Genomic DNA, 15,244 nt, shown 5'->3' with positions numbered 1-15,244 from the left:
ACAGGAAATCGGAAAGGCTTTGGTATTTACCTGTATTATTGTCATGATTTGCCCAGGTGGGTATCTTGTCCAACGTCACATAGTTTCCCCGATATTCTTTGCGCCTGTCCTCTAGTCCAAGATTAAGTAAGCGCTCTGTGGAACAGAAGAAACAATAGAGTCACAGTATACAGACAAGAGCATGTCTTGTGAAGCAAAGCTAATCAGTTTGAATCAGAGGGATTAATAAAGGAACATCTGCAACTAGCTCTGTGCATTGTGTCAGAGTGGTACTCTGGTGTGGTAATTGTGGCAGCCATGTAAGTATGTGTGAGAAAGCAGAGACAGGCTAATGAGGGTACACTGCTCAGCATACAGCTGCAGGCCTGACATGCAACCAGACCGTGTGTGATCAGTTCTATTTAGCATTCATGGACAACGTGATTAAAAAAAATATTTATGTGCCTTTCATTGTAATAAAGTCATGTTTCATTAACTAGTTTAGCATTAGACTAAAGCTTAAACAGTTGGTTCCTACAATTTCAGTTTCACTTTTGTTTCTCCAGTTAAACCTGCAGTCTGGCGTTTTTCCTTTTTGTTGCCATCTCTGTTCGAAATCTGCAGTTGCAGTCATTCACGGAATTATCAACTTAACGCGAGTTGTATTTCGACACGGCACAGCGTGGATGAACACAATGTTTGAGGAGAGTGTGCAGCTGTCAGTCACCGTGTCGGTGTGGATACAGATTATTCTTTTTGGAAGTATGACCAACACAAGAATTTTCACCAGAAAATGTCATCTGAACTAGTAAGAAACATCCACTTTTGTTCTGGTTCTGACACTGCAGTAAATCGTGCTGATTAAATCTAACAATCGTTAGAAAGTTATCATATCACGCAAAACCGTGCAAATTATACTTTGTTCTCAAATCGTTAATGTTAACAATGTCAGCATTGTGTGACCACATGTCATGTTCTTCCGATATTATCCTCGTTTCCACATGGGCCAGTTGCAGTCTCTTTTTTTATGTAGCCTCTTTTACAGCGGGTGAATCTGTTGTCACTGGTGATTGTCGTTTGAAACTTTCTGGATTCACCATCAAATTGATAAGTTTAATTATACCAAGTGCTGTGAGAAAAGGCTATAAATCTTCACCTCAAACATCCTCACACTCATGGTTTACTAGCCGAGACTACTCGTGTACAGATGGGACGTAATGGCATGCTCGATTCTTCCGCGGAAATCTACCAGTACCACTGGAATTAAAAACAGAATTACAACCATTTTGAATCAAGCTAAGGCAAGCAGATCGTTTAGAACACAGGCTGGTTATGAATTTTCTCAAAAATGTATTTTGGATCATTTTTAACCTAAGAAACAAACAAACAAAAAAAAACTACGGACTGCAGCTTTAATGCGACCTTTCCTTGTACAAAATAACACATTTTGTAAAGGGTTTTTTCGTAGAATGGACAGAAAAAAAATTGCAGCGGCAAATATACTTTCCATAATTCTGTATTTCATATAAATTAAAATAAAAATAAAAACATAGTTTTTAATATATAATATATATAAAATATAACAAGCTCTAAAACCCTCCCAGAATAAAAATGTCTCGCTTTCAAGACACAATGAAACTTTAGCTTGGTATTCCAGTTATAAACCAGCTCCAAAGTGCCCCTGCCGACACTACTGATTTTTCATGCTCACTGCCCCCTACATCTGCCTTTTCAACCATCTTTATTAATTTATTTATTTTTTCTGTTTTTATCTTTCTGCACTCCCTATTGCTACACGAATGAGATCACTTTCTCAAGGGCTCCTTTATGAGCACAATGTGTATACACAATGTAATATTTTAAAATACTACAAAAGACAACAGCGCTGATTCATTAAATCAAATCACTAAAAAAAAAAGCTATTATAAAGAAAACATTTGATGTCCATTCACTGCACACTTTATTACACTAGGCCACAAGTCAACAGCTCTTATCATAAATAATTGATCTTATTATTAAGCATTTGATTCACGATAACAGACCGATAATGTGTGTAAAGTAATTCCAGGGTCAACCTAATGTTTTACACGCCTTCATAGGACATAACACTGTTGTCATGAACATTAGGTTCAACTGTGGGTGATTTTTATGTCAACATAGGAGTGATTATGCACTTAAGATGTCATTATCTAATGATAATGATAAAGTGTCTCTGATAACAAAAACATTAAGGTTTTCACATCAAATCAAGCTAAAATATCATTGTTTTAAAATGGCATAGAACCATACAGAACAGCAGACAACCTCCAAGTATAGTTCAGCTCCAATATTGGTTTATCATAACTGAACCAACTAATGTTTGTTTATTTATTTATTTGTTCATGCCGTTTTACAAAATATTACTTTATTTCCATGAACGAAAAAAAGGAACAGGAAGAAGAAAAAAATCTTGTAATACCTGTCCCTATTTGTGCACAGTAAAAGAAACACAGAAGACAAAAAACAGCTGCTTTATAAATGAATGAATCAACCCCAATCCTCACCTCTCAATCACCAAACATTTTCAGTAATACCTGACTGTTTATACACGTAATTATCTTCATTTTCCTTGTAACATTCCTGTATTTTTTTTCTTATACAAATTCTTAAATTTGCACACATTTATGCAACACTTCAGTTTGTAGTCCAAGGTGTTCCAAAGTTTAACTCCGTAAATAGACAAACACATCTGTTTTTGTGTAGTAGCTACGTGCAGGAGTTTTGAAATGATATTGCCTTCTATGGCTATCCTCGTCTCATACGACAGCGAATACATTTTGTAAATCCATAGCCAGATGTCTCTGCTTTGCTTTCCACATTCAAATCAAAATCTTCAAATCCACCAAATCTTTGAATTTAAGAAGTCCAGAATTTAAAAATAAACAGTTGGTGTGTTCTCTGTAGCCCATCTTATTGTTTATCCTTAATGCTTTTTCTGTAACAAAAACAGAGGTTTTGTTTGGAAAGTTTGGAGTGTTTGGAAAGTAAACTATCAAAACAAAGGCACTAAACAAAACCAGGACTGAGCCACTGCAGAATGCAAGATATTCATCTTACTGAACTTTTAATCCATTAACAGCCCTTCTAATTTGTAATTTAGCTAGTGCAAATATACAAACTGATTTACAGTAAACAGGGATTTACTGGTTACAGGTTCACACCACACAGAGTAAGTCATATGATACAAAGGTTCATGGAAATGTTTTATCATTCGGTGTTTCACTGGCTGCACCAAACAAATACACGTGTCAGCTCATTTTAAAATGACTGAGCACTAATTCATATATTTTGTTTGCATGTAAACATAATGTAACGTTGAATATATCAGGGCCTTGATCACAGCATCGTGTACTGATGCTCCACCTGCACCTAAAGGTGTGCGTCTGTACCCATGCTGTTGATTCAAGAGGCAGAGCGTCTAAATGAAGACATTTCTCCCGCCACGTACGTGACGTAACCGCATGTTGAACCCGGTGGATGTCAAACCCCAGACTGACACTACCGTATCTTATCCTGTCTTTAAACGGAAGAGACACGACCAGAGTCCAAAAGAGCCTTACCTTTCTCCGCTCTCCACTCCTTTTTCTTTTTGCTCATGGTGCCGTGGTGTGAGGGCTTCTGGTAAAAGCTTTTTGAGTTAAACAACCCCAGGCTCACAGTGATTTGCGCGCTGAAACTCAAGAGAAAGTGAAAGAGCTCCGGTGGCGTGACTCCTCACCTGAGAAACTGTCAAATTGTACTTGGTGGGGAGACTGTGTGCGGTGAAGCAACCTATCTTAACGCTGCCCGTGGAGGCTGCGTACAAAACGGCGCTCGGTGATTGGTCGAGTCGTACGCGGAAGTGGTGTGTTGGTTGGATTGTTTCATGCGGCAGTCAGATAAAATGCGCATACGCTTGACGTGCGCTAGGTTGAGCGTCAAAGCGTTGTAGGGCTGGTAGGGTAGCAACCGTGGGGAGCGAGTAAAAGAGCTTTAAAAGAGCGCCGTACGTGGTAGTAATGCGGGATCTTGCACTTGCACATATTTAATACAGTGGTATAGTGATGTGCAACTTTATTGACTGACTTTTTCCTCAAATTTGACATAAAATATTCTATCATCCATCTATCCAAAATGACACAAATTGCAATGGAATATACTGTTGCTATGGTTACCTCTGGCGAACGCAATTTCTGTTTAGCGACTAGTAAGTTACACTCTCTAACTTAGGCTACTTGCAATCTAACTTTAATTATAACTTTTGAAATCCATGCTAACATATTTTGTAACATTTGTACAGAGGTTCAATTGTTCTTGCTTCCACTGCACACGATGAAATATTATTTTGGATCTATCTAATTTAGGTTCTAGCTCTATTTAGTAATGCAAATGATGGATCAAATGATATTTGTGATTTACTTTTTGTGAAAGTGACGTTCTACAGCAATCGGTTTGTGGTTTTGGTACAAATGCCTTTAACCTACATACAATGAGACACATTGATCTGTTCTCATAAGGAGGATGACTTTAGATTTAATTATTATTTTGGAAACATTCAGAATCTGTTGCTTTGATGAATTAATGAACGATGTGCACACTTGGAAATGAGTTCCTAAAATTTAGAAAATATGTAAAAAAAAATAATAATAAAAAAAATGACATTAGCGCCTTATTCCAAAAATACACACAACAAACATATTTTCTGTAAATATTTAATTGATAAAAGCATTTATTCGACAAGACATTAGGCACTTAAAACAGTAAAAGTCTATAAAGTCCCGAATGTTCTCCATGTCTCTACAGAAGTCTCCGTGCCTCCTGGCTAGTGTACAGAATGTTTCTAGATGCACAAAGACCTCCAATGCTGTCAAATAACCATCAATCCTGCAATAACATAATAGCAATTAGAAAAGAATGGCCAAGAACCGAATGGTGCTGACGGTGCTGACCTTTTTATAGCCTACTAGTCCTGACAGTGAAAAAGTCAACCTGCAGATGGCGTCAATTAACCGCTTCTTTAAAACCCGCAAGGAAAACAAAAAAAAGGTACAGGTAAAAAATAAAAAATAAAATGAATTGATCTGATTTTGATTTGCTACGAATATTTTAACCGCTCACTTTTTTAATATAAAAACGTGAAATAAAAATTGTGATAAAAAGGAATGAGACTCTTATCTGCTTTCTCGTGATTTCCGGTTTCCGTGTTTCCCATGATGCCGTGCCCAGTGGGTAAATTCAAATTTTCAAAAATGGAAGAGGGGTCGAGGACGAGAGAGGTTGAGTGTGCAAACATGACTGTCACCAAACAGAGCAGCACCAACGAAACTTCTAACTACAGCTACAATGAGAAACTTATTCACACCAATCAATGCACATCTCTCGAAGAACAAACAAAGGTTTCATCTGACGAAGAAACGGAAAGGAACATTTTGTGCCATGTCGATGATCCTGAATCCTCACCTCATTCTCAGGTGGAAAATGTGTGCCTCCTGGACAACATTGGTGAGATTGAGAGAGACAGGGTTTGTGTGGAGCCCTTTAAACCATCAGAGGACAAAGAGAACAGAAATATCTCCACACATGCAAAAACTAAGCATAGAGGTGACGATCATGATGTAACGTTAGGTAAGTGGTGATAAACGGTTCCATTCCTGTCTATGCTTCACAAAACTAACTGTGATAGAAAATCAAACACCAGTTATTTAAATATCTGTAAATATGAGGGAGTTATAAATAATAAGATGATTACAAATAATTTTAAAAAACGCACAAAAACACATTACACATTTTATTGATATGTTATATTATGTTTTTTTATATCAAATTATTTGATTTTGACAAAAATAAAATGTGTCACATCATTGACCCATATATCTGTCTATTCTAGTCTTCGCCTCAGACTAAACAGATCAAATCTCAGAATTTTTTTTTTTTATTCTGCTAATTTTCTTTTCAGTTATCAAGTTAATAGTGTCATGTAAATGTCTTATTTCAAGGTTGCCAGCAGACCAATGCTTTGGCCAGTTCTTCTGGCAGTCAGGGGGAATCTAGTGAAATATCTGCACACCATATTGATGATGAGGAAATATTCAGGAGAGCGAGAGAGGAAGGACGAGTGAATGTCGTCTTCCCCGGGCACATCACCCAGGACGGTTGCTGTAGATTAGTTTGCGAGCTTCTGAAGTGTGTCCTTTACCAGCGGCAACAAATGCCAATGACATATGACCAAATGGTGTTCCTACAGAAACAGCAGCATAATACCACTCAGGTATTACAGAAGGCTTAATGTGTATTTGAATTGAATTGTAGTTTGTATCTGGGATGATAACTGCTTTCTTTTTCACAGACGGAGGACACGGTGAACCGACGGTCCGCAAAGACATCAGGGGGCTTGGACTGGCGTCGTTGCCAGCGGATGTTGCAGGAGTTGGATGAGGTGCTGGCTCACCTTGAGGCCCTATTTTCTCTTAGCCATGTTCCCTGTGTGCTTTTTCTTCTGGGTGGATCTACCATCCTTCCCACTGAGCTGTATGAGGTCAACATGGAAGCATTGGCTGTTGAAGCCGGTGAAAAAAGCTTAAGGACCTCAAGCTGTCTAAGACAGCTTTTCCGGACGCTATTTGTGGCCGACCTGTTGTCGGATGCCAAGTCTGTGCGTCTCATGACCACCACAGTCATGGCTCTGGGGCACCGGGATTGTGGCGTGACTGGGTTTAAACCCAAAGTAGATTTTAAATTTCCCACAAAAGTGAAAAGGCAAGTCATCTCTATAGCCAGTGATTTGTCACTTGCCGGGGAACTACAAAAAAGTAAGAGAGACATGGAGGACTATATATGGTTTCAGGTCCCTGTCACTGTGAAAGGATTCTGTAAATGATGAGGGAATAAACAGTAACAGATTTCAGGGGATGTTGGAATACAATTCACTCCATTCTCAGGGATCATTGTATGACTGGCCAAAAAAAAATAATGAGCTTTTGTTTTTTTTTTTAAATATGCTTTATTCAGAAATTCTGTTTGAACTTGAATGTTTTATAACTGCAGATTATTTATGCCATGTTTACATTATTTTACTATTGTTTTATAATCTGAGCTGCTAATCTAAGACCATTTGTATCATTTTCTTTAAGTCACAATGAATTAAAACCATCTGCTAAGTAGCTTTTGTAAACTGAGTAATGTAAACAATTTTAGTTCACTTAAAAATGAATTGTGTTTAAGGGCTCTTCAAGTCTGCCATTATATATTTTAATGAAAATAATGCAATTTTAACATTTTACTTTACTGCTTTTATTTGCATTTATTAGCATTTCCATTCACTTAAAAAGAACATTCAATCTTAAGGTCAGAGTTCATTAAACTAATTGAAATGATACTGTAATGATTGTAGTGTATATTGTAATATTCCATGAAACTAGGTTTCTCTTTAACAAGCAGAGGTGAGCTTTTGAAACTTTGCAGACTTTAATATAGCACAAAGTAAAAAATAAAAAAAAAGAGTACATAGTTTTATGCACAAGACATCAGGCAAAAAAAAAAAAAAGTCTAAATTATATTGAACAGAACATCATTATATAACCTCATTTGGTACATTGAAAAACCTTGTATTTCTAACACTAAATGGAAACAATCAGTGCTGCTTTTTCCCCAAAGCATAGTAAGCCTATGTTGATCGTAGATACCATTGGTGGCAAATTGTTCTACTATCAGCTTAAGCATGCACTGCTTTTTGTAAACTGAGCCCAGAGCAGTGCATTTTCTTAAGATATTGGAATAAAGCTGTTATTTGTGGATTTTTTTCTCCACTTTCTCCACAAACTGAATGATGTCATTAGCCAGAAGCTGGGGTTCTTCGAAGGCAGCGAAGTGTCCCCCTCGGCTCATGTAGGTGAAAGAAAGCACATCTGCAAACCGTGAGCTGGCCCAGGCTCTAGGACAGTGGAGTAACTCATCGGGAAAGGCAGCCAGGCCAGTGGGCACAAACACGCTTGTCCTTTCAGAGAAAGGGAGGAAAACAGTTTAGCCATTCAAATCTTTTTTTTTTTTTTTTTTTTTTGGATATGCTGCAAAGAATTATTTTTTTAAAATATATTTTGAAAAATCATGTTAATTTTGACAATCCTTTTATGATGAGTATTCACTTCAGATCACTACAAATTTTTTGAAACTTACACTCTGTCCACCCTTGTCTTGAAGTCTTTCTTCAGGTTCTCTTTGTAGAAACGCATTGAGGGAATGATGGAACATGTGGTCCAGTAGATCATGACATTTGTAAGGAGATCGTCTAGACTGAACTTCCTACAATGGAACAAAAAAAATTAATTCAAATCAAACTAGACCCTTTGATTTTTTTAGAATGTATTCATCCGTGTTCAAAAATGAATAGATATCTTAAATTTATCAAAATGTATTATTTATCATACATGTATTATAAATGTATCTATTATTGATATGATTTATTATAATTGATATTAAAATTATTAGACATGTTACAAAAGCAGTTGTATCTCAAAAGAATGCTTTTCTTTTAACTTTCTTTTAATCAAAGAATCCTAAAAAATATTATAGATTTTTACAAAAATATATTCAACTACAACCACCATTATCAACGATACAATAAGAGAAAAAAAATCTTGAGCACCAAACCAGCATATACGAATGATATCTTAAGGATCATCTGACAATGAAGACTGCCGTATTCATGCTGAAAATTCAGCTTTTCCATCACAGGAATAAATCATTTAAATGGAAAACAGTTATTTTAAATTATAATCTTTCATAATATTATTGTTTTTCTACTGTACTTCAAATAAATAAAATCAAATTAATGCAGCCTTTATGAACATAAAAGATTTCTTTCAAAAACATTAAAAAAATGGTAGTGTTTATTTATATCTGTGCAAAAATAATTGCACCTGTATGTGATTAAACTCTCTTTACCTCTCCAAACCTCCATCCTCCAAGTCTCTGTTTCCCAAGTCTGTCCAGGAGGAGAATTTCTCCAAGATATATGCAGCCAATCCGACTGGAGAGTCATTCAGTCCACAACCTGCAGGAATGACAAAATGCACAAAAAAGATATATTTTTAGATAAATGAAGTGCTCAATTAAGTGTTAATTTGACATGACACATCAGCATTTTATAATATGTGCCAAGCTGCTGTGTCAAGCCTACCTGCTGTGTCCGGTTTAGTGGCTTGAATGTGTAAATAGCCGGTTTCTCTCAGTATATCATATACATTCTTCTCCATGTAGGGATAGAGTCGTCTGACATCTTCCTTTGTAAAGCCCACCAGGAATGGCAGGTAGCGACCAATGACTAAGGAGAGGAGCTGTCCAAGGCTGTCTGTCCTGGCAATGATCATGTTCAAGTGTAGACCACGAACACACCTTATTTTACAGAGAGCAATAGGCAACGTTTTAATTGACTATTCTAAAATGTATTGCTCTGTCTTAATTAAACATGGAAAAAAGTAACAAATAATACATTGACAGAGAATTTGTGTCATAAAAAGGACGGTGATTTGGATAGTAAAGGGTGTGAAACTCCTACTCTGGCTTCATCTGGGCCATGTTGCTGGTAATGAAAGCTCCCCAGTCTCCTCCCTGCACATAAAACTCAGTGAACCCCAGTCTTTCCATCAGCTTATGGAAGATGCGGGCAGCTTCCATTGTATTAAAACCTTCACATGAAATAATAGAAAGAATAGCAGGTTTATTTTCCATCTATTTACAGATGTTAAGATTGTATATTATTATCAATATGCCATTATGCCATTTGTTTGTCAGTAACAAGTTATTCAGGTCTGAGTGCAACAGTCTGGTTCTGGAAGTAAAAACTACATTAATTTTCTCCATAGGGAAATTGATTTTTATACAATACTTTATAAACCTTTAAAGACAGACCTACTGTGAGCTACGAGGTTGTTAATTCATGGTATTTGCTATGAATGGAAAAATTACATTGTGAAAGGCACTGGTGAAAGGCACTGATGTACCTTGTAGCTGATTGTCTATAGAATTAGTTCTTGCAACCCGTTGCATGTTGGTAGACTTACCTTTTTTATGTGGTGCTTCAGAGTAGCCGTAGCCTGGAATGGAGGGACAGATGACCTCAAAGACCACATTTGAATCCGTCTCAGTAAGCAAGGGCAGAATCCCGTAAAACTCATAAAAGGTACCAGGCCAGCCATGAACCATCATGAGAGGGAGAACTGTCTTTCCAGACTTCTGAACAGGCTTCACATGAACGAAATGCACATCTATACCTGAAAAGCAGTACAGAATTTCACAAAAATGTTGCCAACTTTATGGGACTTTAGCTTATTCACCGTATCCCCCAGAGTCAGATGAGTCCATACATACCTTTTTAATCTCTATGCGTGCTGTAACGCTGTCTGACACACCCACCGCTAGCCTAGCTTAGCACAAAAACTGGATGTAAATGGCTCCAGCTAGCATACTAATCCCAAAAGAGTCACAGAGTGTACAAATAACAAGGTCACTTGAGACACAGCCATCTTTTAATCATACAAATATTGGGAACTATATTCTCAGAAGGCGAAGCACTGCTACTTGGCGGAGTGATTACCGCAGCACCTGAGACGCATTCGTGATGAGGAGCAGAGAGTTGATTCGGGGTTGGATTAATAGAGTCAGCAATTACTAGATGGTAAAAGCATAGTTTACAATCATGGGTGTTCGCTATATTGTAAAGAGCTGTAACAATAAACAGGGGAGACCAGGTAATGTGTCACAGAGTTCCAAACAAAAACGCATCCTGATTAATAAATATCACAGAAGACAAATAAAGAGGTATTATTACAGGAATCGATATTTTGAGAATAGTAGCAAGTAGCTGTGCTTCGCCTTCTGAGAATACACTCACCTAAAGGATTATTAGGAACACCCATTCAATTTCTCATTAATGCAATTACCAATTCAACCAATCACATGGCAGTTGCTTCAATGCATTTAGGGGTGTGGTAGTTCAGTTTAACTGAATGTCAGAATGGGAAAGAAAGGTGATTTAAGCAATTTTGAGAGTGGGCGTGTCATGGTTTTTGGTGCCAGACAGGCTGGTCTGAGTATTTCACAATCGGCTCAGTTACTGGGATTTTCACGGACAACCATTTCTAGCGTTTACAAAGAATGGTCTGAAAAGCCTTGTTACCACTGTGCAGGCTGGTGGTGGTGTAATGGTGTGGGGGATGTTTTCTTGGCACACTTTAGGCCCCTTAGTGCCAATTGGGCATTGTTTAAATGCCACGGCCTACCTGAGCATTGTTTCTGACCATGTCCATCCCTTTATGGCCACCATGTACCCATCCTCTGATGGCTACATCCAGAAGGTAATGCACTATGTCACAAAGCTCTAATCATTTCAAATTGGTTTCTTGAACATGGCAATGAGTTCACTGTACTAAAATGGCCCTCACAGTCACCAGATCTCAACCCAATAGAGCATCTTTGGGATGTGGTGGAATGGGAGCTTCATGCCCTGGATGTGCATCTCACAAATCTCCATCAACTGCAAGATGCTACCCTATTGATATGGGCCAACATTTCTAAAGAACGCTTTCAGTACCTTGTTGAATCAATGCCTCATAGAATTAAGGCAGCTCTGAAGGTGAAAGGTGGTCAAACACAGTATTAGTATGGTGTTCCTAATGATCCTTTAGGGTGAGTGTATAGTTCCCAGTATTTATACGGTTAAAATATGGCTGCGTCTCATATGACCTTGTTTTTTGTACACTCTGTGACCATACAAATCACATATAAATTGGAAAATGTTTGCATTATTTTGTCACTTATTGGGATAAGTATGCTAGCTGGAGCCATTTACATCCAGTCTTTGTGCTAAGCTAGGCTAGCAGTACGTGTGTCAGATAGAGTTACAGCACGCACAGAGATTAAAAAGCATGTATAGACTTATCTAACTCTGGGAGTGAATAAGCTAAAGTCCCAAAAGGTCGACGTGTTCCTTTAAAAGATAATGTAAAATTGCATACTTTGTTACAACAGGTTTTTATCTAGTCAGGTAAATTATATCCTTTAAAAGTATTTTGTTCTTACCCTCAATTTTGGTTTTGAAGTGAGGATACTGGTTAATCACCTTCACCTGCTTCTCCCAGTCAAACTCCTGTCTCCAATAAGAGACCACCCGTTTAAGGTAAGACGAGTTAAATCCATAATGAAAGCAGGAATCCTCCAGTGGATCCGTGAAGCGTGTTTGATCAATGCGTCTGTGCAGATCCTGAAGAAAACAGTGCAGTTAATGATGACATAAATATATTGTGGTTGAGTAAATGTATGCTAAGCACATGAAATATGAAAGCCGAGAAGAATGATCTTGTGGGGATTTATGTGAAAAACCTATTATTTGATTCTTTACCTGTTGATCTACATGTAATTCTTCACCCAAAATATGCTCCCCTTGCATTACACAACATTATAACTGTTCAGGTGGTTGTGTGCCCACCTCTATCTCTTCCACCGAAGTCTTCACTACAAATCTGTGAATAGTTTTGTCCTCAGTTAAAGGCTTCTCCCCAGCTCCCCACCAGCCATCTCCCATTGGTATCGTTTTGGGGCTTTGCTTCCATGCCAAGTAGCACAAAAGAGCTCCAACTCCAGCCGAAGAAAGTGCTAAGAGCTGTAGTTTAGACCGATCAAGGTTGCCAAGGGTCTCTCTAAAAGTAAAGGAAGTTAGTTGACCATTAATGTTGAAAAAATAACCAGTCTGAACAGATTTTAAAACACTAGGGCCTTGTTTCACATGCAGGGCTTATATTAGATTAAGTTCATGTTTTGATATATTTTATACATTTGGTAAGTTTTGGTTTGGTTACAGCTACAATGTCTGTGGGAAGCCCGATCACAGAAGACCTGACAGCTGGATGAACATAACAGAACACACTTTTGACGAGCCGCAGAAATATGGCCATTCAAGTCGTTTTTGTAGGCATTAAACTTCTGCAACTTTGCAGATACTATTCATGCACCAACAGCAAAATTACACACTATTTAAAATGAAAAAAGTGAAATCGCAATCAACCACCCCTTTAATAATTTATGACACCCACTGTCAAGTTGTCCAGTTTTTCAAGTCTCTTTTCTGGCTACGCTACTGCTTCAATGTAGTGGGTTTTTATATATATATCCACTCATGGACTGCAGGTGAAATGCTCCAGAAGTTAAAAAAGGGGGCTGACATGTGATGTCCATTGTAATAGAGTACCGAAGTTACTAGGTCAAAACGCGGAAGTGAGTTAGCATTTTAACACTCCCGGTTCCCTCGCTCTAAAGTCTATGGGATTTTTGAATGGGTTTTTGCTAAATCGCCTGAAATAAGGTCAGTGGTTAACAAAGCCTCTAAATATTTTCACGTTTTAATCTATGACGTAAAACAGACCAATTATAACCTGCTAGTTTTTTTTTGTTTGTTTGTTTGTTTTTACTTTATTGTGTCTGATTGTGTTTTTTAAAAACTTTAAAATAATGGCTGTAAAAGCTTGACTCGCTCAGAGAAGGCAGTACCAGTTCTATAGCCCCTTTGCACAGGAGCTTCGCTATTTCTACGCAGAGTAGATGTGCTACTTCCGCATTCACAGCAGTCACGGTCAGTGCTCAAAAGCGCGGAGGACGGCGAAGAAAACTGTAGCGAATAGCCCTGACTTATTGTGCTTAGCACCAAATAGGCTTCAAAATGTATAAATTTTGGATTAACTTGTAAAGATTATCTTGAAAGACGTGTTCGGGTCACAACTCTTTGTCTAACACAGATCTTATTTTTTGTGATTTTCCAAAAGTCTATGGGGAAAAAGCATATCTTTTTTTTTTTTCGATCGAGGGAACCCATGTGCCGCTAACTTCTGCTGAGGTGCCCTAAAAAGTGACGTCATCACTTCGGCACTCCCGCCCACCCGTAAAACTCCGAGTGGACCTCTAGATTGAAAAAGCGTCAATGCAAGTGAATGAGAGAAAATAATTATTTTCTGATCCCGTTTGAATTGTGCCATGAATGTAACATATGTTGTCTGTGAATTTTTTATAGAATTTCTCATGTAACGAGTTTGACAGTATATTGTAGGATTCTTTGGCTAGCAGTTGTGGAATAGACATAACGAGAAGGACTACACGTCGCATATGTGACGTCGCCGCATAACACATTTTCCCTCCACAAATCACGGTTTTCACCACGCTCAACTAGTTTGTCCTTTCCCTGAAAGAAGGCGGTGAAGTGCACTAAAGACACAGGCATGTTTAGCGCGATCCGTGTGCTAGTGGTGGTGATGTATATCAAACACGTCGAAAGAGTTGTAACGTTAGTCCACAAAGTGCTCTCACACAAAGTCTAACCGTATGAAAATTCTACCCGCTAAATTGTAGCATTCTTTACACGAAACATTATATTTAAAAAAATCACAGACAAACATATGTTACGTTCATTGCAAAATTCAAACGGAATTAGAAAATAATTATTTTCTCTCATTCACTTGCATTGACGATTTTTCAACCTAGAGGTCCAGCGGGGTTAGCTGAAGGGGCGGGACTTACCAGCTCTATCATGAACGCAGGGTCCGAATGGGTTAAATCGGTCAACTCCGACTGCCCAAAAATCTGCAGACTGGTTCGTACTTTCAACTCGCCCAGACTGCAAAAACGCAACTCAAAATAGCCATGCAAAGATTGGTTTTTACATACAACAAAAACTCAACTGAATGATTACACAGAAGAATGTGGAAGAGTTGCAGGAATCTGTTGAAGTGTATGAAATGACCTCGAAAGCTCGAATCGAAATGACTAGGCAAGTTGCACATCGACGGAAATGGTTTAACCGCACCTAAAACAGGAGACTGAGTTAGCATTTCTGAACCATAAACATAACGTCTTCCACAGTTTTACTCACTTGATGCATTCAACTGTCTGCATAATGGAGTCCTCAAAACCCATCGTAAGTTAGTTAGACGTGTCTTTTCCAGACAAGCTGTAACGTTATACTTGACAAATAATCGTGCTTATGTTATGTAACGTTCAAAGTGCAAAGGCATTCAAGGAGCGAAGGAGGCGGAGGGTTTTTGTTGTTTTTTTTTTTTTACCCCAAAAGACCCTAAAGTTTGAGTACAGCTCTTCTACGGAAACTAAAAGGGGGCGTTTCCAAATTTTAGGGTGTTTTCAAACCGGGAGAGGTGTTTTGGTATGGAAGCCTAAAACAAGGCCATCATTATTATTATTTTTTCTTGTT

General features: G+C 38.0%; 3 protein-coding genes across 5 annotated transcripts in view; 1 reads left to right on the top strand and 2 right to left on the bottom strand.

Moving 5' to 3' along the window:
• Positions 1–3,805, bottom strand: part of macrod2 (mono-ADP ribosylhydrolase 2) — a 618,043-nt gene extending 614,238 nt beyond the window's left edge. The window contains exons 1-2 of one of the 3 annotated variants that reach the window (XM_039653236.2): positions 3,579–3,805; positions 31–135 (exon numbers count right to left, since the gene is read on the bottom strand). In XM_039653236.2, the coding sequence (XP_039509170.2) occupies positions 31–135; positions 3,579–3,615 (142 nt within the window). In that variant the 5' untranslated portion in view covers positions 3,616–3,805. The remainder of the gene's footprint in view (positions 1–30; positions 136–3,578) is intronic. The other 2 variants (XM_089117150.1, XM_039653234.2) reach the window with 2 other exon arrangements.
• Positions 3,806–5,186: 1,381 nt separating this feature from the next.
• Positions 5,187–7,157, top strand: mad2l1bp (MAD2L1 binding protein). The gene is made up of 3 exons (XM_039653238.2): positions 5,187–5,622; positions 5,994–6,265; positions 6,344–7,157. The coding sequence occupies exons 1-3, from the start codon at positions 5,208–5,210 to the stop codon at positions 6,872–6,874; spliced, it is 1,218 nt and encodes a 405-aa protein (XP_039509172.2). The 5' UTR covers positions 5,187–5,207; the 3' UTR covers positions 6,875–7,157.
• Positions 7,158–7,652: 495 nt separating this feature from the next.
• Positions 7,653–15,123, bottom strand: ephx5 (epoxide hydrolase 5). The gene is made up of 9 exons (XM_039653232.2): positions 14,909–15,123; positions 12,479–12,689; positions 12,073–12,253; positions 10,056–10,265; positions 9,551–9,680; positions 9,173–9,387; positions 8,938–9,046; positions 8,170–8,295; positions 7,653–7,990 (listed from the first exon to the last, which is right to left on the bottom strand). The coding sequence occupies exons 1-9, from the start codon at positions 14,950–14,952 to the stop codon at positions 7,780–7,782; spliced, it is 1,437 nt and encodes a 478-aa protein (XP_039509166.2). The 5' UTR covers positions 14,953–15,123; the 3' UTR covers positions 7,653–7,779.
• Positions 15,124–15,244: the final 121 nt, after the last annotated feature.

The sequence above is a fragment of the Pimephales promelas genome, chromosome 11 (assembly GCF_988280905.1).
Source record: "Pimephales promelas chromosome 11, fPimPro1.hap1.1, whole genome shotgun sequence".
NCBI classification, from domain to species: Eukaryota; Metazoa; Chordata; class Actinopteri; order Cypriniformes; family Leuciscidae; genus Pimephales; species Pimephales promelas.
This window is presented reverse-complemented; position numbering and strand designations above follow the sequence as displayed.